This window comes from Apostichopus japonicus, chromosome 5, assembly GCF_037975245.1.
Source record: "Apostichopus japonicus isolate 1M-3 chromosome 5, ASM3797524v1, whole genome shotgun sequence".
Classification (NCBI taxonomy): Eukaryota; Metazoa; Echinodermata; class Holothuroidea; order Aspidochirotida; family Stichopodidae; genus Apostichopus; species Apostichopus japonicus.
In genome coordinates, this window is record NC_092565.1 from 12231692 (window position 1) to 12255638 (window position 23947).

The window sequence follows — 23947 nt, forward strand, 5'->3', positions numbered from 1 at the left end:
TTCATCCCCGCTTTACCGACAGCAAGAAAACAACAGAGGTAAGAAAGAAGAAATAATAATAGCAGCAGCCACTGATCTGTTCGTTATATGAACTTTCTACCAAAATGAAGTCTTTTACACGGATCAGTTCCGGACCCTAGGATATCTTCTTAATTAAATGGAATCGTTCAATTCAATCATAATGGTGTATCCTTATAAGGATGCGTTGATAAGTGAATTAATATTCTTTAAGGCTGGCATAGATTCATGTCAGAACCTTGTAAAGAATTATTGCTTATCTGGAGAAATTTAATCTTGTAGAACGATCAGCTAGGAGTGAGGCTGGAAGGGGAAACGGATGAAGTGTAAGATCATGATTGTATTTTGCAGGCTGTAAACTTTTGAAAAACATAAATGATTCAAACTTTTGAGAGAAAAAAACTTAAACGCATAATTCAAAGCACTTTTGCGTCACACTATAAGGAGTTCACCCATTGAGGTTATTTCAAAGTAAAATCAAGTCTCCAATCATTCAATATGTAGATAGAAATGCGTATAGAGAAGTTCCTTTACTAAAGTGTAGGCCTGTATGACATATATGGACTTAAATTGAGTTTAAATGTAATCTCGATCGGTGAATATATTGTAATCTTGTAAATTCCCTCGTAATCTTACATTTTAAATTATTTCAATGAAACACTGCCCAAATTACATTTAAACCCCGTAAGTGGTTGTTAGACACGCCTTAAACCAGCTCATTATATTTAAACTAAGGCTCAGTTTCGTTAAGTACTTATTAATGAATTATCTTGAAATTTTCTAAAGATTTCGACAAAAATTCAATATTAATAATAATGCGGTATAACAATAATGAGTATTACAATAAATCCACTTTCATTGCAACCAGTGCAAAAGGAAAAAACAAAAATAGAATTAAACCATTACAGTTTACTAATGGTTAACATAGACGGGCCTGTCTTAACAGCATAACGCCAGGTGATTGAAAGGTCCCGGAGCCTTATGGTCCAAGAGTTGTATTCTAACGAAACACTGGTTCAATCTCAGTGCTGTATCTTAAGAAAATGTACTTTATCTACAACAATTTTTTTACCAATGTAATTAAACCTATAGACCTGTTCCCATTTCGTATGTTTCCTTATTCTCGCGCGGCAATTTTCGGCTTTCCATTGTTTAGACATTGAAAATAAACAGTATTTGTCTATCGTAAAAGTACAGAGATAATTGTTGGACTTCTAGTACAATAGATCCTACTGATAAAGAGGTAACTAATAGATTAACAATATACTTAATTAAACTGTCAGCACTCAAAGGGGTCACTTGGTAATATACAAACACGCACACATAAAGACTTTTGGCCCCTGTGAATGGTTGCTCGCTTAGGGGCCCGTCTAATCCTTGGCCCTCAGATGATGCCCGGACCTGTCTCTAGTTCAATGGCGATGCAATTACAATCTTATTGTAGTTATTCAATGTTAGGTCAACTGTGGCCAATTCAAAAGAAGCGATATGCTTTCAGGGACCTTCCATCAGTACTCGAGTGGCTTCTTGTCATCCCCAAGGGAGGAAAAGGTACCCAATGGTTCCTAACTTGGATTGTTGATATTAATAACAGATCTTTCAACAACTTCAACAACATGAACTCGCCCTTAACAACTTGAGATGGAATCCTCACTTTGATCTAGTTTTCTACGAAAGAAACAACAGAACAGTCCTCCACAGCACCCGGCACCGTCGGTCGAATCGTCCAGGCATGCATCGCTTGCTGTACTCCGGCTACTGTTACTGTCACTGGTGGTATTAGTACTGATGCTAAGATACTTAGGACCTGGTAAAGAAGGATAAAAAAGTAGTTGCAACTGATTTAATTACATTATTATTTATAATATTAAATACGATATATGTGCTTCATTGGCTTCTACATATTTCACTTCTCGTTTAATTCAATTGCTTGTTTGTTCGAGGTTTCTAGAGGCACCTTGGGGTGGTGGAGGGGTGGAGACATCGGGACTACTGCTTTGTTATTGTGCGAGTGTGACAGTCACGGCAATGTACAGGTCTAACTTGTACAGCATTTCGGTGGTAAAAACGAAGCAGAAGAGAGCAGCACAACCAAGTTACCATGACGATAACAAAGGGCTCCAAATATGTGTAAACAAAATATTCCAATCCTCTATACATAAAATGAAAACCAAACTGAATATTTACGAACACGTTTTATCACTGCCCCCTCCCCTCCACCTTCCCTCCCCACCCCCACCTCCCCGCCTCTCCCCGCTGACCAACTTCAGAGTCATCAGACACTTCTTTCTTCCTATTTAAATCAATTCCAATTAGATCACATCCCAGTCGACCAACACTCCAATCAATGTTCTTGTATCTCATATCTTTAGCGTGTATATCTGTTCCGACACTGTTGCTGATGTGTCCTAAATAATGAGTGGTGTTCTTTTCTTAAATCAATCATTAGGGTAGGAGGGGCGGGGGGGGGGGAGGAGCTGTCAAATCCCAAATTCTACCCGACTGATTTTGGTAGGGGCATTAACCTTTACGCATGTGCTGTCAACAGATGCATAAATTTCCGAATGAGGGATGTGGACCTAGGGCCCGTTGAACACAGCTCCCTTGTACGGGGGTCGCGTGGTCCTCCCAACAGAAACATCTTTTGTAAACACTAAACATGCCAACCGGTAACCGTCAAAATGTGAACCTAATCGCGAACTCAGTCTGGTGTTCTATTTAGAAATGTAACACCTACACATGCCCTGCGCTGAAACGTGTCAACTCATAAATGAATAGGTTATGACGTATGATAATTAACTATATAGCCATTCAGTCACCACTAGCGGTATACATCCTTACACTCTTATTATTTATAACGTAGTATATAATTATGCTTGCAATAAATAACAGTTATTCGAGGCACTAGTCCTCATATAATGAAACGCATATAATTATTTGTGAATATTCAAGTTTTATGAGTCCACTGCTATGGCAAACAGAAGAGGAAATAATTTACGCGGAAGGTGAAAAAATCACACCTTCCGCCTTAGCAACGAAAAATCGTCCTTATGTTTCACACCAGCCGATCCACACAGAGATTACAGTAACTACAGACTGTAAATCTTAAAGTTTTGCACCACACAGTAAATACTTGGATTGTGCTGAAAAATCTGATAAACTTGGTAGCACGTGTTATTAGGTTTACAGTAAGAACTGAGGATAGGCCTACTGTGTAATTCCAATGAAAAGCATCAAACTGGTTTTGTTGGGATTACATAATCCTCAGTTCTTACTGTAATCCTAATAGCACATGCTACAGATTTATAGCCGCAGTTTTTGCTTTGGTACATAACTTTCAGATTTACAGTAGTAACCGTGCTTTCATGTGTAGGCCTATCGGGTGTTCACACGATAAAGCCTTCCCATTGTGGCATACTCTAGAGTCTATATCCATCCGCTCGATTGTTTTCCTGTGTCAGGAAAAGTGCCAAAAAGCAACATGAGAACATCTTTTTTGACCTGTTATCAATCATGATCTAGTTTTGTTCTTGCTTGCATGTTGAGGAGCATGAATGGAAGTACATGTGGTGAGAAAATTGGGTAAATTGAGGCAATTTTAGACCCCTTTAGGCCTCCCAGGAGCAGCGTAGGAAAATTGTTTACTACTGAGTGAATTGGTTTGTTTACAAGTGATGAAACTTCCGGCTCGGATAGCAAAAAATCTGCGCGGTCATGGTACGGAAAATTGATGGTGCCATTAAAGGCCAACTAGTCAGCTATCCGGTGATGGGTAGCGTTTATCTAGTGAAAACTTCTATCTAGACTTAGAGACCACATTACTTTTGTGATTTAGTGTGTTAGTCAATGGGGCTTTTAATGGGCGTATGCTACCCCATGTGCTAGTTAGTTTTATTGTTAATTTTGTTTCGTTGAAATGGTACCCGTACGCATTTGAACTGCTTGCTAATATCGGAGGTCTTCATAATCAAAATGCACAAAAATCATTTCTAAATTATTAAACAAAAAGATAATTTATACCGCCTAATTTTCACGATACCATTAATCTTCATCATAGAGTGTGTAATAATTCATGCGTGTCGTTGAGCTAAAAGTATGTGTTTTTTGCACTTGGCAACTTGGTGATAGGAGAAATTCGCATTACAATTAAAAAATGATCAACTACTGACAACAAACAGGAAATAGACTGATTTTGCTATGTCGCCGACGATAAAACTCCCCCATGAGTATAATAAGAGGATAGGCGAACGAGGCTGGGAATAGTGCAATACATTTTATACTTGTTTCTTTTTGCAGTTTTTTCTTTAATTATTCTCGAATGACATTGATGTATTGAGAGACTCAGTTCATTTCAATTCCCACTACTATAATATCGATCTTGTCGTCTCTCCAAATATATATGATTGCTATTCAAAAGCTGCCGTGAAAGTTGTCATAAAAGAATATATATCTTTATCTTTATATCAGTTCACTGTTAATCCAAAATGAGACCACGAAGTACAGAATCCACTCAAAATGAGTTATGATCTTATCAAAATATCTCATTAAGCAAGCAATCAATCTGCAATATGAGTTTTGATATTGTATAAATTGTTTCCTTCCAGGATTTAAGGCAACAGGATATACTAGGAAAGTTGATTACGAAAATAATAAGCATGCAGTGTTCGTAATGGATAATTGGTTTCTTCATCTTTAGCAGAGCTTTTGAGAAAAACTAGCTCTTCTTTTAGTGCATGATCACCGAAAGTGACAAGGAGAAGCAGGAATTTCAAAAAGTTTCAATTCCTAGTTGAAGGTAAGTATCAAACACGATGTACGCACTGCGCAATATCAATCGGCGTAAGCCAACATCGATTTACTCAAACACGCACATAGTACACTGCGTATGCAGTCGTTTTTTCAAAGCAAGGTATTCCAAACCATAATGTAGTTTTTTTTTCAAATTTCCTGAGTCGACTGTCATAATGGTATATCTGAATCATTTTTGAAAACATCAGCGCTGCTCGGAAGTGACGTTTATATTTACATACGCTGAACTAAGAGTGAAGAGACTATACTTAAGAACATTGTTCCATGCACACGTTAAAACAAAAGGAACAGATTCAACTAAAGTAATGTAGACCTGGCTAGAATGTTATGCAAATCGGAAATCAAGATAGACTTTAATTAATTGAAGACTTTAATTAATTGTGCTTGGTTTGTTTTGAAAAAGTAATACTTGGAACTTCCTTTGTTCCATTAATTGCAATATGCTTTTTTGAACATTTTCTGTGTTCTCATCTGTTCAGGAAACTTTGTATCGGTAAACACTGCGCCGGACGAATTTAATTGCAGAATGTTTCTACAAGACTGAGCACTGGCGTTATAAGAAGATCTGCACCTCGCTGGTAATTTCATTCTTAACTTTATGTAACCTATGCCTTGTCCTGCATTAATGCGTTGGGCAAGATTCATCCAGTTTTGACTTTTGAGCATGGGACGCAGGACCTTGTCATTTCACGGTGACACATATGGCGTGCCATATTAATTTCACCGTAAAATAGTATCGCAAATCGTTGCAAGAAGTTGCAATAAAAGTCAATAATTGAGTGTATAGTTTTGTAATGTCACCCTCATTTAATTGAATAGTGAAATCAGGATATAACGTTTCTTCTAACCAAACATATTAATTATCGCTACGCTTTTACTCACAGCTCTGTGATCAGTTACCGCAAGACACCTCACACAAAAAGCCCACCCCCTTCTCCCACACCCTCACTTACCCCTCCCTCTTCTTCCTAATTCTTCCTACTTCTACAAACAAAAGTTTAGGGATAATTACAGACAAATTCGGTTCTTCAGAAGGATAAGCATGGAATTCAGTTTGTTTCAATTTCTTTCTGCTTTAAGAGGGTAGATGTTACTAGGTTTTTTATTTTCCATGCAGTATTACCTTTTAGATCAGATGGTACCGTCAGTTTTCTTTTCCCAGATGACATTGCTGAGGGTGATTGCGTCTTGGCGGTGGGCGTGGTTAGGTCCTCTCTGGTGAAATTTCGTTTACGTCGTTGAGCGTAAGAAGATAACAACTGCGTGTCCGGTGTAGAGATATCTGTAGAACTGTTTTTTTTTTGAGACATATAAATCAAACGTATTTAATTTGTCAAGAGAAATTTACGATATTTATTTAAAGACAGACTCATTTACACCATCAATGGTGGACTCTGCTTAAATGATAACTACAACTCGTTTTTATCCTCGAGAAATAAAGACACGTTTCAGCAAGACTTTTTGAGTTATCTGGGTAAGTTTTTTTTTTAATTTCTAAAATGAAAACAATATGAAAAACAAACATTTTCAAAAATGAATAATGTGGACATTTTCACCTGGAATCATCTGAATCGCTGACATCTTTCTCGGGACTTTTCATAATAGTGTCGTGAAAGCGTGATACAAACAGCCCCTATTAATATGGAAAAATCAGTAGCATCAAAATTATAATATATATATATATATATATATATATATATATATATATATATATATATATATATATATATATATATATATATATATACAGACATATTGGAATCTGCTAAACTGAGGATATATTACAATGGAACACTGATGCAATGTTACAACAACAACAAAGACAAATATATATCTTAACCTTGTCTATATTAGTTTCATTAATCGTATTGATTTACATTTTCTGGCTTTTGCTTTGATATACTTTATTACTTTTTTAATCTTATATTTTTACTTTTTAAGATTTCTTCTGCTCTAGTCCCATGTAAAAGGCTTCGAGATATTCGTTTATGTCATATATGTCGCTATATATATATGTGTGTTATTATATGGAATTGAGAGAGGATCTAGTTTCATGGCAGCAGATATTTTCATTGTATATGTACTATGTATTGGACGACGTGACGGCCTTCGGATCTTTGGCCAACCACGAACTCAGCAAACCATTTCTAGGAAACAATATTTCCCGACAAACATATAAACTAGCCTGTTATGGCAGGTGTATCCATTACCGTGTATCTAGAACGAATGAAAGAAGGAGAAGAATAAGGAAAAAATTACCGCTACTCGCAGAAACCGACACCTAGTGTCAATTTATTATTGAGGTGTCACAGATCGGGAATTGTTTTGACATTCAGAAGTCACGTTGTAAACCATATGGGAATTAAATGTGACTGACCCTCAGAGCAAAACATCTCCCTTATCATAACGAACAGCTCTCTGAGAGTTTTTATCTGGGGGAGGGGGAGTGGTTCTAAGGTGTGGGCGTGCTAAATGTAAAATTGGGGAGGGGGTATAAAGACTTTTGCGATCTTCTCAACGGAGGAGCAAACGTAGTTTGCATTTTCTTTTCTCTGCAACTAAGTATGTTATTTCTCTAAGGAAAAAAAGTGTCGTTATTATAGATGACCCCCAAATCTAACTGGTTTGAGTAAGTCCATATTAACAAATGACACGATAGTTACCTGTCTTCGCCTAAATTATGCACTTTCTCATCTGCCTAACCTGTGAGGTGAGATGTAAATGCTATTGTTTCAGCATTGCGCCCCCTATTCTGACCTATGGTACCTTCTTCATCTACCATTCTCAAATAAAACACCTGCGTTAATGATTTTCTTTACAACTTTTCTAACTGCACGAATCTTCTTGAGTTTTCCATATTTTTGCACTCTTTCCTGTTTGATCACGTGTGAACTGGGACAAGTTGACCAGGAAATATTCAACACTGACTATATATATAAGTACCATGAGTAAATCGAAGTTGAACGGACATAGGTCATATAGTATATATCATTTTTCATTTTAATCATTCATTTACTTATGCATTCATATCTCAAAAGGACAGTGACATGTGTGTGTGTGTGTGTGTGCGTGAGTGGTTGCGACTCTATCAAAATAACGGCTGAATCTGTTCAAGTGGTACATATGCGCATGCATTACTTTTACAAAATGTTGTATTGTAACTGCATGAGGGAAACAATGTGCAACGTATTCTCATGGCCATCGACTCGGTTACCATTTTCGCAACCGCATAGTCTAATTTGGTTTCTCACTCATGCATTTCCAACTGATAAGCTAGGTGAATTTTGAAAACGTTTTGGGTGTTTCGATATTGGGTGCCCATATATGAATGCCGGAACAATGTCATTATTTTGAGCTGTTCGAATGAGAGGAAGAAAAATCTTCACAAAATGATGCTCTCCAAAAGATTAAATGGGTCAGCGGATTTACTCAGGTATATGGAGCATTCTTTAGAACGGTCTAGTCCCAACGCACATAAACTGAAGTGTACTTCGATGGCGCCGCCATCTTAAATAAAATGACGATGTTCGCCTGAGTTCCTTCTGTTGATTCAAATGCGAGCCTTTAAACTTTGCTAAAGTAATTTAGCAATTAGCTAGTGGGTCGTGCAGGATTGAAAGTTCAAATATTTCACCTCCCATAGAGTAGGTTCCTTTTAGTGGCTATTTTCAGGGAGTGACGGAAGGTGGATTAGATCTTTCGTTGAGTGGCGACTGGTGAGAGAAACGGGGGGGGGGGGGGGGGAGGAAGGGGAGACAATGAACATATCGATTGCTGAACCTTTATCATCACCATAATTTGTTATTTCTTTAACAACAGAGAACAGGTTTCCATGAAATCAAACTAAGCTCAGTTAGATGTTTGCCTTTCGTTTCTGGTTGCCTCTCAAAATAAACAAACTAATAAAACAGTTTATCCTTCTCGTGCAAGCCAGCTAGAAATATCAACTACAGGATATAATATGGACGAGTTGATGAAACATAACGAAATAAACGAGAAATAAAGGTCGCATCATGCAGGCATCATAGAACGGTAGTGCCTCTTATAACAGTTTGAATGAAAGGAGCTCTATGAAAGGTTGATGTCAAGTTTCCTGTAAAAATATCAGAAATATATTTACCTTCGATTCCTTCTCTTTGACTTGCTCGTAGGTCAGTTGTAGTTCTTGACGTAACGCGTTCACTTCATTACCAAGCTATATGAAGTATTCACCAAAGAGAGAATGTCAATGTACAATGTAATGAGAGGTATGAAAGAAGGAATTAGTAAAATGGTCCGAGACTGTCTTCAATCACTTTCCAAAATTTGAGTCTTTCGCATGAAAATTAACACTTAGCTAGATACCAAATACGTATAAACTTGTCTGCCATAACTTTAAATTAAAAGGAGAAATGGAACCAATCATCATTATTGGTCTTTGTGATACAGATAGCAGCCTTAAAAAAAAAAAGGAGATAAGAATTCCATTTGGGAGATATCAAAGAGTTAGTGTTGCTTCACACAAGCCGACGACTTGATCAAGTCTAAATATGACATGTAACGCACTCGCGCACGCGTGCGCGCGCGCTCTCTCTCTCCCTCTCTATATATATTTATATGTTATGCTCAACGTAGGGCTGGACTGCGTCAGTATTAAATGCAGCCATTGTATATACCTGAGCATTCTCCATCGCTAATACACTGGTCGCCAATGCTTTATCCATTATGACGTCATACATGGACCCTGCTTTCCATTGGTCATTGGTCGCCTTCTCGTATCTGATTTGCATCTTTCTGACGTGTTCCCGTAATGATTCAGTACCCAAGTCGTCTGTGTATAGAGAACTTAGATTGGCGAGTGAATCTCGAAGTTTCTGGTCTACCGTTATCTTCAGCTTCCGTACCCTACCCACAATATCATGCTCTTTGTGTGATGATGAAGAGGTCATTGGAAGAAAAGAGTCATCTTTTGCCTGACTTACGTCGTGACTTTGTCGATAGAGAGACGCTGATTGAAAAGGACTGTAAGAAGAGGAGGGAAAGACAGAGAAATTGAATATTAAATTCATCAAATAATGTCCTCTTGTAATGAAATACGTTAACCACGACTGCATTAATTTGAATTACAATGGTTCATATATAGTTTGAATCGCATCTGAAATTACAGAAAATTCTCCAGTAATTGAACGTGGAAGGTTCAATGGGGCGTTGTTAGAACTCAGAAGGTATTAAACCAGGGGCGTAGCTGGGCTCCTTTTTCTAGTAGAGACAAATGGTTTCGAGAGGGGAGGGGGGGGGGTGAAGGTAGGTAGAATCCATTCTCTAGAAAAATTCTGATAATTTGTTTAACACCCACGTGCCCCTCCCACTACGCCACTAGTTTAAACAGTCTTTATTAGCATTTGAGTGCAAATAAGTGCACTCCACACGTTCATCTTGGAACTGAATTTGTCTAACATTTATCACCCTGGCCAAAGGAGGGTATGCAATGAAAAGTCAACGACGCATGCATGCACACTGAAGGCGAGGGTCAACCATGCACGACTGGATCAGTCGCATATTAAGTAGTTGGTAATTTCTAACATAGGTTTACATTTTTTTTTTTTTTTTGTAACTTGCCGACATTGAGTTGTAACAGGTTGATATTGAGTTTTAATATGTTAATATTGAGTTGTAACATGTTAACGCTATTTCTGCTAATATGATAATGAACATTTTACTTTTAATATCGACATGCTGATGCTGTGAAATTGTAACAATCTCATATATTTTTTGTGATACAGATGGCGTTCCGTAGTTATAGTCTTGCTCTTACCTGGCTATTCCACTATCTAAAGTAAGTAGGGATCTTTGGTCCAGGTGGCTCAAGGAGCGAGAAGATTCATTCCCATCTAATTTATAATCCATGGTACTCGAATGCAAAATGGCCTTGCCGTGTTGATCGGAGTAACTGTCCCGTTTGCCTTTTTGGGGACTTTGTATTAGCTGCTCGCATGATCTGTAAACCATAACGAAAAATAATAATAATAACAGAATGAAAAAAAAACATGGTCACATGGCTTCGCTCTTCGTGCACGCACTGACACTTCTAGTACCAGATTGCATATATAACCCAATTATGTCCCCCCCCCCCCAATGTCGATCTCATTTCGTTGTGACCCCCCCCCCCTCATCCACCTCCGCCCACTTCCAAACGTCTAGCGACGTCAATGAGGGTAATATAGATTGGAGTGCACTTGTTGTATGGAGACAGGTGAAAAAGAAGTGAAATATATCTTCAAAATCCAAAACAATTCTTACACAATAGGAGGGGGATCAACAAGGATTATGTGCCTAGGCTTGATAGGCTAACAAGATCAAAGAGAAGAAAATACATGTAGTCAGAGATATCCTTGTGGAGTCCTGATATATACCCTTCATATACAAGCGGGAGTAACAATAACCTTGTGTGTCCGGGGCCAGGGATTACATGGGGGGAGGCTAGAGGGCGAACATTGCGGGACCGCAATACAGCGCAATGAAGTTGGTGAGTTTGAGCACAAGGTACTGGTATACACCGAGAAGTTTTAAGCTCTTTTTAACCTTCTAATCACCTCCGCTGTCATAAAAACATAATAATTTTGATTTAACACCGTAGTACTTTTCGATGGAAATAAAACTAACCTGTACATTTCAAGAGACCTCGATAGTTCGGATTCGCATGAGAGGTAATCCCCTGACTGACAACTGGTTAGGCTAGTACTGAGACCATCGGTCGACGTTGACTTCTCTATACCTTTCCCTTCAGTAATTTCGGTAGGGACACTCTTCACAAGAGTGTTCTCCAAATCTGAAGGGGGACCTGCAACTGATAAAACCAAATTATCGACTCCAGGTTAGGCTTTTTTTTTGGGGGGGGGGGCCTTTTTTTTCTTTAACTTTTTTTTACATTTCAGAATTGTAGATTCGAAAGAAAGGGGAAGTGGGTAATGATAATGGAAGTGAGTAAAAGAGGACGTGCAAAAACGCTACAAAATGTTTGGTAGGTTGATGATAAAGGTAGATATCAGAGTGCATGATGTAAGAGACAGGTAAGGGCGGAGTGAAGTAAATGGGTTATCTCAATGTTTTTTGGTTGTTTTCTCCTTAGCATTCTAAGGTCCCCCTCGTAGCTGAGTCTTAGTAGCTTAACAAGTGGCTTAGTCTTTTCGAACATCTCTGAAAATCTTTACTTTTGCCCTTCACCAAATTTAACTCTTATAACATTAACGATACCACTATAGCGTGTGTTTCCTAAGATACTTTCCCAAGTCAGTAAGCAACCTGATTGGTTGCAGTAAATCACTTATTTTATCCTACCCAGTGATGAAGAAAAACGACATTTAGAGGATGAATGTTGACAGTTGTTATAAGAACGTCGATATTTCATGATAAAAAGTCGAAAGTTGGAGATAAAAAAGTCGAAAATTGAAATTGTCATCTCAAAATTTCGACAATCGGTATGGACATTGCGACAATCGATAATCAATATAACAAGGAACAAGTCAAAAATTCGAGATCAATTTTTGAGATAAAAATTGCGAGATATAATTTTTGATGAAGTCACAGTCACAATATCTGTCAGTCACGAAGCATGCACGCCGGAACTTCGAGAAAAATACCCCGGAAAGTTAACGATAAAAATCCTGGAGATTTTCAGATAAAAATCAAAATTGTAACGTGAAAAGTCAACTCTTGACACAGCGGTTCGTTAATATGACATTTTCCTAGAAATTTCAACTTTTGTGGAAAAAAACTCGACTAAGAAAGCAACTATGATAGTCAAAATGTTGCGATGAAATAGTAGCAATTGGAGAAAAAAAATCCGTTAAAAAAGTAGGAATTTCGACCTGTTCTTCGACCCAAAAGTAGCTAAAAAAAATTATTTCGAGAACATATATAGTCGTAGTGTGTACCTTCAAAATTATGCCTTCCTTTGAAAAAAAACCCTGTTTTTTATTTACGAGTAAAGAAGTTTCAACGTAAATTATAATAAAAAACTTTTCATCCTCTACGAACAAAACCAAAGTTGATCGTTAGTTACATATGCCTAGCCTATTACAAATATCAAAATCAACATGCATCAAGTATAGCGAGTGTATACTACTTCTTGTTCAGTATGAAAGTAACTATTTATTACCAGTGGTCTCTTTTTCCAGTAGATCGTAAAGAACATCAATTGTTGATCCGGCAGCTTCCAGTAGCTGGAAGGTCTCTCTCTTGCTTCCTGTAGGGTACATATCCGATGGATGCTGTTTGTCTGCTGCAAGTAAAAATAAAGTAGTAGAAAGAACGAGCATTGAGATGGATTGAAGGTGAAATATTGCTACAGATAATGGTCCTAATGGATAGCAGACGATGGGCCATGGAGGACGGGAGGTGGAGGGGGGGGGAGAGAAAGTTTGTAATCCCGACCTCATTATGAAGTCTTCATTTTGCCTAAATAATGAACATTAGAATATATGATATTATACTTTATTCTTCATCCCATATTTCCTGACTCATGGTTGTATCCTCATGACCTCTCTCTCTCACCATGTGCCAGTCAAATGATTTAAGAGGATGTCTTAGTTCCATCGATTGCAAATATAATATATTTTGTAAATATCGTAAGTTCTATGAAATAACCACACAAAGGTATATCCAAACAAACCTTAGCGGCCTTAAGTCATCAATGATATTAATGTTTATCATCTTCTCTTTTTTCCATCTCTAATTGGCAAGGGAGATTTAACAAAGTTCAAAAGGATTCGATATGGGGTGAATTGATTGCTTTGAAAAATTGCCGAATATCTATATCTATAGTCGGAAACAACATCATCATATGCATTTGAACGGTGAAGACATGAATTTTTCAATTTTCTTGTGATATTTCGTAAATGCATCTGGCAACAGATGTCAATATATATATTGTTTTTCACTGTCCTTGATTTTCCAACTCATTACGATTTCAATTTCATATATATATATATATATATATATAAATATATATATATATATATTTATATATACTTAACTTATATATATACTTATTTATGTATATTTATATATACTTAACTTACTGCATAGAGCTAATAATACTCATAATAATATCTCATAAAGCTGTAAATCCCCTTCAATTGGAGTCACAGATCAACCATGCACTTACGGTATCCATTAGCCTGTGAAGGCTTTTGTGGTAGTACCGATTAATGAAACATCAGTATAAAAGTAGGAAAATTCATCCAGATAATGTATACTTTCAAATGTAGCCCATCAAAATACGTCGCCAAGGTTTTTTTCACAAACCGCGTTTTAAATTATGTTTTAGCGCAAGCGCCCTGACTGTCCGTATTCTACCGTAAAAAAAAAATTGTGTGTGTGTAGCAAGTTTCTTTTTACAGCCTCTTCGCCGAGTTCACTTTGTGAACCTGGCCTGAACTGAAGTAATGGCTTAAATGATTAACAAGATGAGAAAACTGGAGACTTCTGGTACTCTCGCAAAGTGCAATTCTAATCGAAGGGATCAAACGAATTTATCGTAGGTATACAGTAAAAAATGGGAATTTCGTTCATACTCTGCTGATCGTTGCTTAATCTCATGAAAGAATAAATACTGAGATATTTTACCCAAATAGGCAAGAAGATAAATAAAGCGAGCTGAACAGGAAAATCACAAAAACAACAAAACACAAACGAAACAGACAGAAAACTGGACAGGAGGTTCGAAGCTGAGACCTCCATCATAAAATAATTCTCTTGCTTCGAATGAAAAGTAAAAACAAAAGGTCACACACAACATATTGTACCTTCTTTGCTTTTTACCTCAAGTAAAAAACTGGAAGGTAATACTCCGACTTCGTCTGAGATATTTGATATCATTCGAGCAGGATACCATCAAATATTTCGGATTATTCAAACGAATGGAAATATATCAGCTCGCCAAGATTTGATCAGCTTCATTTATTCATTATTCTTGTAAATTATTGAGCAAAGCTTCATGCAAATCTCTTCCCATGCAATGCAAATTGTCTATGACGAAGTCTCGTGGATCAACCTTGTCACACTTCTGAGGCATCCCAACCCTTCTACAGCATTTATCTTTTATATCTTCATATAAATTGACTTCGGCGTCTTGTTACGTTTTGGTTTCCTCATACAATCACTCTCAAAAAGTAACATGCTTTGTCTTATTCATTTCGTTTTACCAAAAAAAATTGTGTCCATAAAAAAAAAGATTATCGTCAAAAATGAGATAATCCCATGCACTAACAATTATTGTTAGGGATATATAATAAGAAGTCTACCGACTGATCGAATAACATCTAATAGGGATTTTAGATTACAGAAGCGTGAAACATGACTCAACGTTTGATTATGATATCTTGAATTTATGAATGTCTTTAGAAAACAGTTATGTGTTAAGTTGTGTTGCAGTGGTGAGCCGTTTCTCTTTTTCCATTCTAAAGTTTGATTGATTCTCTTTCTTTTCACCTGAGAATGAAAGGATAGATATTTTCCAGAGTTCTCTTGGTGAAACAAAGGCTGATGTTAATCATCAAAGCCAAAACGGAAATTATAAAAGGGGCCCAAATGCAGTGAAAATGCAGTGAAAATTGTAAAAGACTGATAAATTTATTCTCCAATGATCGTTAAACGGCAATCGATCATTAGCGTGTTTGGAATCCCCAGTAGACATGTATTAGCGTTGAAACAGGGGGTGAGGTGGGGGATTGGTGAGGTGGGGGGGGGGGGGGGTTCGGAGTGTTACACAGACTGACTTCTTGGTTTGAAATTATCTATTCTGTGAACTATCGGAATAAACTTTATTTTCTGGAGAATAGGGAAAATTATTATTGGTATAATTTCTTTCACATAATGATGGTTCTGTCAATTAAGAAAAACATGAACAAACTTGATCCCGTTTAATTTTCTAATGCCCTGTTAATAAGTAACGCTAAGCATATATATATATATATATATATATATATATATATATATGTGTGTGTGCGTGTGTGTGTGTGTGTGTATAAAGCATAGCAATTAATTGACTCATTTTAGTCCGAGCTACTTTAGTCCCTGGACCTTTTTATGAAAACATTGGGAATGTAAACGTTGAATAAATTAGTCAGTCGTCTGTATTCTTAAATGAGTTAATTGTCATTCATGCATGGTACATTAGGTAAAATGAGGGAAGACTTCAAAGATCCCATTGCACGCATACATCGACATTAGTTAAAAGCAAAGGTACCAGCTTGCCGATATCTCAGGGTAGTTCTGAAAGAAAATCATTACCGTATAATGAGAATCGCGTCGTAAGCTGGATAGATTCCCAGAATCAAGGAAATTTGCTTTTGTTGTCATTACCAAATGAAACATAGTTAATTGTAACTGGTATTGGTTCGTATATGTTTGTTTCTGTTTTTACCTCCATGGTTTTGCTAACAGTTTTCTTGGTTATAATATGTCAATCATGCAGAAACTGGTACCATTTTGGGAGAACAGGGTTTAATAACGTGAAGTTCTCCCGTGAGTTGCGGGGTGTGGTATCAAGAAGGTCTTCTTGACGTACAAGAAGCATAGAAGAGACTATTCTATACCTCTACTACTATAATGATTGGTTTTTCTGCCAGTATACCCCTCTCCAACACCTTGGTTAGGCTACTCAAATAAATTATTGAAAGTAAATAAATTATTGAAGGTAACTTTACAATAATGACTAACGCTATACCTATAGTTGATTTGCGGACCCCGCCCCCCCCCCCACCCCCACATAAAAATAAGAAGTCCCGACCAAGTGGCCTCTCATCGTCACCTTCCATTTTCCGACCGTATATACACACCTCATTGCTCTTTTGCCAAATCTAGAAAGCTGATTTCACGTTCCCGATTCAACTACAGAGACGTTTTTACGTCGTATAGTGTTGTATATTCTCACTGACATTGTTGACAAAGGCAGACTCACATTTGTTTTACCACTAAGATAACCGTTGTGGTTGGTTTTGTTTTTATTTGCAATTGACTCACCTTTCTGTAAGAATTTTTCTGTTGATAAACTTAAGAGAATGAGGCTTGTAATATCGGACAGCAGCAATCCAAGACTGGAGTTTTCTGGTACCTTTGAGGTTACCTTGGTAGTAGCTCCGTTTACTTCTGTAGTTTCTGGCGATACACGTCGTGTAGGAGGTATATTACTGTCACCTTCTTGACCTATAAAAATGAAATTAGTTTACATCATTAATATCGTAACATTAAGGACGAATCTAAGTAATATAGACACGACATTGATTTAGGAAGGGATAGAGGGGAGACGGGGGGTGGGGAGGAGACGAAAGTATAAATGTAGACTGACTAGCCGTTGTATCCACTACTTGTATATCTCTCCTGTACCCAGCTGTCGGTTTAAAGTAGATAAAGTACTTTTGAGTGGGATACAAAGTATGTCATTTGGGAAACGAGACCGATCCCGAGTCATTAGATTCCGAGTCCGAGTCAAGGCCGAAGACATCACTGTCCTTGTCGAGTCGCGTCACAGAATTCGACAATGTAAATTACAATGTATTAAGTACCCGAGTACTATTTTTGAGGTTTTAATGCAAGCAGAACTTTGTACTTAGTTACATCGTTCAGTAACTTGAATCCATTAATGCTAAAATACTCATTCTCGATTTAAAGTACTTGATACACACTCGTTAAAACAATAGTGATTCGTAAATGTTTCTATCCTGTTGTCTTGTTATAGAATTCCTTGGCAGTCTATAAGTATTACTTTCCATCTCTCGTATATCTCTTGTATATCTATATATATATATATATATATTTATATATGTATATATATGTATATGTATATATATATATATATATATATATATTAGAGAAAACCAGAAAAATAAGATATGACTCATAATTGACAAATAAGGAGTAAACTTTTAGAACTTATATATAGGAATTTTCGGTACCCCTGGGACCTTCGTCAGCAATACTTGACAGTCAAATGAATTATGAGTCATATCTGATATATCAATATATATATATATTAATATTGTGTATTCTTGCCGTATGTTCAATCTCTAACTGTTCACTACCCTGAAAAAGTTAGTTTTGCGATACTTTTTCCTTTATATTGTCTTTTTGTTTGTTTTTTGTTTCACGGTCACTAGCTTTGGTAAACAGTATTGTGTCTTTCAAGTGTCCATTATATGTAATATAAATTCTTTGTGTATACTACTTTGTCAGTGAGTTATAAACATATGAGAAAAATGAAGCTGCAATACTTATATTAGATCATAACATGAAAGAACAAGTAATGATTTATTCTCATACAATATCAACAATGAACTCATCTATACGTTTCTGTGCTTTAAACAACCGATTCACACAGAAATCTTAAAACTTTGTACCCCAGTAAAAACTAGATGTGCTGACTAATCTGCTTATTCGGTAGCATGTGCTATTTAAGTTTACGGTACCAGCACGATCCAGCTTTTACTTTGGTACAAAACTTTAAGATTTTCAATAGTAACTGTGTTCTTTATCTGTATCGGGTGTTTTAAAGGTAGCTTGGTGTACCTCCTACAAGCTACGGAGAGCTATTTGATCGAATGAAAACATAGTTTGAAAGAAGAAGTCCAAGAATAATGAAACAATCATAATACTAAATATGTATGTCGTTTTGCAATGTTGACATTTGTTATTTGTATCGCAGACAAATGGGGTATTTTATTTGTTTGTTGATATATGTTCATGCTGTTGTGATTTTCGAAGTTCGTGAAATAGCTCTCAAGTGGTAACACGTAAACAATTGAGTAAATATTTTGTGGGTATAAAGATCAAACAGGAAATATTGCTAAGCAAGTAATAAAAAAATCATCAACCTTCTCCGTCTAACCCCCCCCCCCCCTCCCTCACAAACTATTCCCCATTCCCTAAAATGAGCTCCTTGAGTCTCATGCGCATGCGCCCTGGATACAGAACACATCGCACCCGTTACGGTCAATATAGCTTTCAATTATACCAGTTGTCGCAACTGCTCCAAGGAACTTATGGAACGCCAAAAGGAACAATAACAAATGTTGTAAAATGACGTAATTCCTAAGTAACCACCCAGTGACGGCCATTTGTGATTTGCCACTAATAATTATAACGCCTTGATTTTCCCGACGATGTCTCCCATCCGCCTCCGTATTTCATTCACGCTGCTCAAGAAAGTTCGACTTACTCGATTAATTAGCATATAGGTCTACAACCGAGCGGGTACATGATCAACTCAAGATAAATGGAATCTCCCTAAAGAGCTTTTCCCCGAAAGGAATAAATACATAGCTGAGCACGAGTTCGACTATATATACATAATACAAGGGTGAATGATCTGCATGTTTTTTGGAGGAGTTCTTTAAAAAAAATGTTCCCCTCTTCGCTGGATGTACCTCAAGTATTTCAACCTGTTTACAATAAATAATGGAATGGAGCCGAAGAGCTGGTTAGAATCAAATTTCAATAATCAAACCTGCAGGACCTGTGACTGTATGCTATATCATAAAGCATTAGTATAATGCGATGAATTTCACTCAAATTTCAGGGCAAGAAAATAACCCGCCGGCGAAACATTTTTAGTAAGTTTTAATAAATAGAAAGGAACCGGACTTATTCTGACCGTTTGACACTTATCTTCTACTGAAATGTAAAATCTTCGAAGTTATTTAAGTAATACGTTAATTAAGTAATACATCATAGCAAACAAAGCTTAAAGGAGACATGCACACACACTCAACCATCGTCATCATTGGTTTATATGATACAGATAACACTCATGAACAACACCCCCAAAGCAACTAAGAAAAAGAAAGAAAAAACTTACTCCATTTGGGAGATATCCCAAAACTATTTGTTTAGTTTGGGCAATGGAGTCACTATAGGAGCAAGGGGGAGGGTAGACATGGCGCTTTTGTTTATTTAATCAGGAAGAAATTCAGCTGTGTCCGAATGAACGATGACACCATTACGAAAATATTTTTTCATCGAATATTTGGTAAATTGTTGACCAATATACATATCATTTCTTTCGATTTCATATCATCAATTTTAACAGAGTCAATAGTTCTATCTCTCGTCGAATAACCGAACCATATCCTGACCTTGCTCGATAGAACAAGCTTTTTTCATCTGCAGTAAAACACCGTTTATATCCGAGCTGGTCAGTACCACCGATAGTTTGAAAGATATTTCATAGAATTGACCGTTTCTGTTTGGCCAATTTCGGCGTCAGATTTAGCTTATGTTCGTGAACACGTTTGTTGGTCGTGTCCACAGAAGAATTTGTATTTGTAACGATGCTATTCGAAATTTTAACTTTCCATCACGTACTCGTAAATGTTGTGTCCTGAAAAGTTAACGTCTTATCTTTCGAAGTTTTATCTCATATTATTGATGTTTATTTTAAAGCTTTAATACGTTAGCCCAATATTTTGACGTTTGGTCTCGAAACTTTCAAACGTTTTACCTCAATATTTTGACAATTCATCTCCCAATTTTGATAGCTTACCCCCCCCCCCCCATCCCCCCTCAAAATATATTATTTTATTGCGAATTTTCTTATGTGATATGCAAAATACTACGACAATCATATTGAAATTGTTTGACATCTTAGCGCAAAACGTTTGACGCTTTTATCTCGAAATTTGAGCAAGTTTGATATTGAAATTTTGTACTTCTTATCTTGTTTTACCTTGATATCCCAACGACATTTAATATTTCTTTATAAGGGCTGATAGAAAGTAGGTGTTCAATAAGAGTACGGGTTTCGCACTACCTCCTCCATCACAGAAGTAAAGGCAAGTTCTAGTCAAAGTTATGTAAAAGACCACAAGTCGGTTCTGTTATTTGGTACAAGCATTATAAACTTTACCTCTAGCAGCTTCCATTTCTTTCACAACAGATTTCCGATTCGCTTAGACCTTCCCTTTCTTATATTTTATCCATTTTCAAATCTCTGGGCGATACAGTTCCGCCATCATCTTGTCGGCCACAGCGTGTATGGATGGTTGTATAACCCACTCAGTACAGTCTCGGTCGAGCTTGACTTGACCCTTGACCTAATCTGCTATTGTACGTGTGTTTTATTCAATTACGTAACGCCAAATGCCGACCACATTCCTTAACCCCGTACACTTAGTTATATGTTGAGCCCTGATGCATTGGCTTTTACCAATACGGTGGTTTATTATGGGTATGGTGCAATCAAAAACTCAATCAAAGAAAATACAAAAGTCGAAATGCCGACGTTTAAATCTTGACTTGGAATCTCGAAATTTGTTGTTTTTGTTTTGTTCTTTTAATTTCGAAATTTTGGCCCTTTTATCTCTGTTTTCCTTTCCTTTATGTTTTATTTGCCTTCTGATTTTCTATGCCCCGGGTACTGGGTCCGTGTCCATTTTGACCTAATAGTTAATCCGGCCCATGCCCATCTCCCCGCCCATATCAGCGATTTAATCGGTAAATATCTTAAAAATTAAAGAACAACAAAAACAGTGGCGTAGCTAGGACTTCATGGGCTCCGGGTAAAGAGTGAGAGCCACGGCTCCTTACCTTACCCTTTACCCTTACTTGATTAAAGCTGCACTTTCCTAATGAATTCCAAAATCCGTGAATAACGTTTACTATAGCTTCTAAATAGTCTTAATAGAGTCTATAGAGATAAACAGATGAGAGAGAAGAATGCTTAGTGTGTATGTGGGTGTGTGTGTGTGTGTGTGCATTTAAAACAACTTCTCCTAAATGCCCCTATAAACTGTACACTTTTTTTTTTCATTCATAATACTAAAAATTACCAAATGACTTCTTTTTTTTACACTGCTGACGAAAAATCTCTACCTGTCGATGTCAATAACTTTTTCCTCATTCTGGCTTGTGGTTATAAAGCCAATTATCAACGAAATAAGACATACTAAGGTAATATGCAATCATTGAAATAATGAAGACTGGCACATGTGATTCATTTGCTCAGTGATGTCGGAACCAACGCTTGTGGGCCCCAGGGGCATCGAGGGGGCCAGGTTCAACGAACTACTTGAATCGCCTATCAAACAATATAAAAAACTCTATCAGAAAACGATGGATTTTGCATTAATCTCAACACTGAGTAACAAAATGTGTTTCAGTTTGGAAAGCCTATACGTCGGTATTTTGTCCAAACAGTGAAAATGAGGACACTCAGTAGGAAGTTTAACATAGTGATTATCTGGGCTCCTTCTGCATGCAGAAAATACCGTATCTAGCTGGCCAATCATATCCGCGTATAGAGCTAGTACTAGAAAAGCCACCCACCCCCCCCGCCCTCCTCCACTCCTCGACGGATATCTCGTTTAATGTTCTTCTATATCCGTGACTATGTGGATAATAAATATTTAAGTGACCCTGATTAGTAAAATTCCTACCTTATTTGCATTTGCCGTGAATTTCTCGTTGTCTTGTTTGCAATTTTTCTTATCTAATAATGTTTACTCCTGGTAACATTTACTGCTTATGAGTAGCGGAGTCTCTAGTGGTCACCCACGGTACCGAGTGGGATCAGAAATCCATATCTGGAAGTGGGGATAAAAAGCTATCCGCGTAACTGTTTGTGTCTGTTACATCGACAATTTTGTGGTAACCCCCCCCCCCCCCGGCTCCTAAACGGCTGGACCGTTCAAACTTGGTTGAAAGGTACCCCATGACATGAATTTGTGTCTCGCTGAGCCTCAGAACGAAAGGTCAAAGCCAGAGGTCAAAGGTAAAATGATGTAAAAATGCCTTTTTGCTATACATTTGAGTTGACATGAAATGTTCAGAGGTATAGCAGGAATGCCAATTACATTCAAAATATGTGGTAACCGTGGTAACAGGTCAAAATTTCAAATGCTTATTTTTTAGAGCAAAGTTGTGTCAAAAACTCCTCTGGTACGGCTGGGCCGATATTCTTCAAATTTGATAGGAAGGTGCCCCATAATACCACCTCTTGCCTCGTAAACCTTCAGAACAAAAGGTCTTTGTCAAATTAAGTGAAAAGTGATGTTTTGCTATCACTCCAAGGAGAACATTGTTTCGACCTGCAAGCGTCACATATATAATGGGAATGTCAAGAACTGTTAAACATGTGGTTACCATGGTATAAAAAAGGCACAGGTCAGAGGTCAAGGGTCAAATTAAGCAAAGACCGACTTATTTTCAAAGTATATAGAGTTACAATGGCGACTGGGGTGAATACTCATGTGGTAAAAGTACAAAATGCTGTATTGTTTAGTGTGGCGTTTATGAATGAGGGGGTGTGAATGTGTGAATGAACATGTATAGTCCACAAGCAATTATTCATCAAAGATGTGAAAGATGACGTATGAAACTCCGTAGATTGCCAGGCTCTTGATTTGTCTTGCATTTGTTTCTTTGCCTTAATTCTTCGCCTCTTTGACCCAGAAAATGAACAGCCTGCAATAAACAAAATAAAATAAGAAGTGAAGGTAAGCTAAGTAAGAATCAACTGCTCCCCCCCCCCGTGACGTCACACATTCAACAACATATCAGTTCCGCGATGTGATAATTAAGTTAAATTATTCCGTAGTGATTGAATCAAGACCTTTCAAAACGCACTGATTCGTATGTGTAATTTATCATTTCCATGGATCATGCCCTACAAATGTCTGAAAGAAAGTCTCAGCTTTTACCGGTTTTCTTCTTCTCAGCAATCGCTCGTTCCACCCACACAGAATTAGAGCTACGTTAATAACAGATAAGCAACGAAATGGATCTCAGGGGAACCTAAATAATAAGGGCGGCCATCAAATTGTTCAATAACTGAATTAAGCACAAACCCTACTTTTCAGCCTTTACATCGATGCCCAAAAAATAAACGAACAATTAAATTACGTTCGAAAATAGTTTGTATAAAGGAATAACAGAAACTAATATATTTGTAGAGAATAGTTTTAATTTGATCAAAATCTAGGACAAAAATTAGGCAAGGAAGAGCGTTTTCTCTAAAGTTCACTAAAAATTCATTTGGTTTGCTAAAGCAGTATTGAGACAACAGTAGTATGCAACAGTTCTGTGACCTGCACCTTGATTAATAGTTCATCACGTTATTGTTTTATTAAAATATCTAAGGCAGATCCTA

General features: G+C 37.1%; 1 protein-coding gene across 4 annotated transcripts; it reads right to left on the reverse strand.

Annotated features, from left to right (window-relative positions):
* Nucleotides 1–340: 340 nt before the first annotated feature.
* Nucleotides 341–20888, reverse strand: LOC139967676 (uncharacterized). 4 transcript variants are annotated; one of them, XM_071971675.1, is made up of 10 exons: nucleotides 20708–20888; nucleotides 16831–17013; nucleotides 12965–13084; nucleotides 11470–11647; nucleotides 10622–10804; nucleotides 9483–9828; nucleotides 8948–9022; nucleotides 6384–6460; nucleotides 5951–6117; nucleotides 341–1825 (listed from the first exon to the last, which is right to left on the reverse strand). In XM_071971675.1, the coding sequence occupies exons 1-10, from the start codon at nucleotides 20721–20723 to the stop codon at nucleotides 1647–1649; spliced, it is 1524 nt and encodes a 507-aa protein (XP_071827776.1). In that variant the 5' UTR covers nucleotides 20724–20888; the 3' UTR covers nucleotides 341–1646. The 4 variants fall into 4 exon arrangements, with proteins under 4 accessions (XP_071827776.1, XP_071827774.1, XP_071827775.1 ...); XM_071971673.1 differs by having other exon boundaries at nucleotides 11470–11653; nucleotides 20708–20885; XM_071971674.1 differs by having other exon boundaries at nucleotides 12965–13087; nucleotides 20708–20884.
* Nucleotides 20889–23947: the final 3059 nt, after the last annotated feature.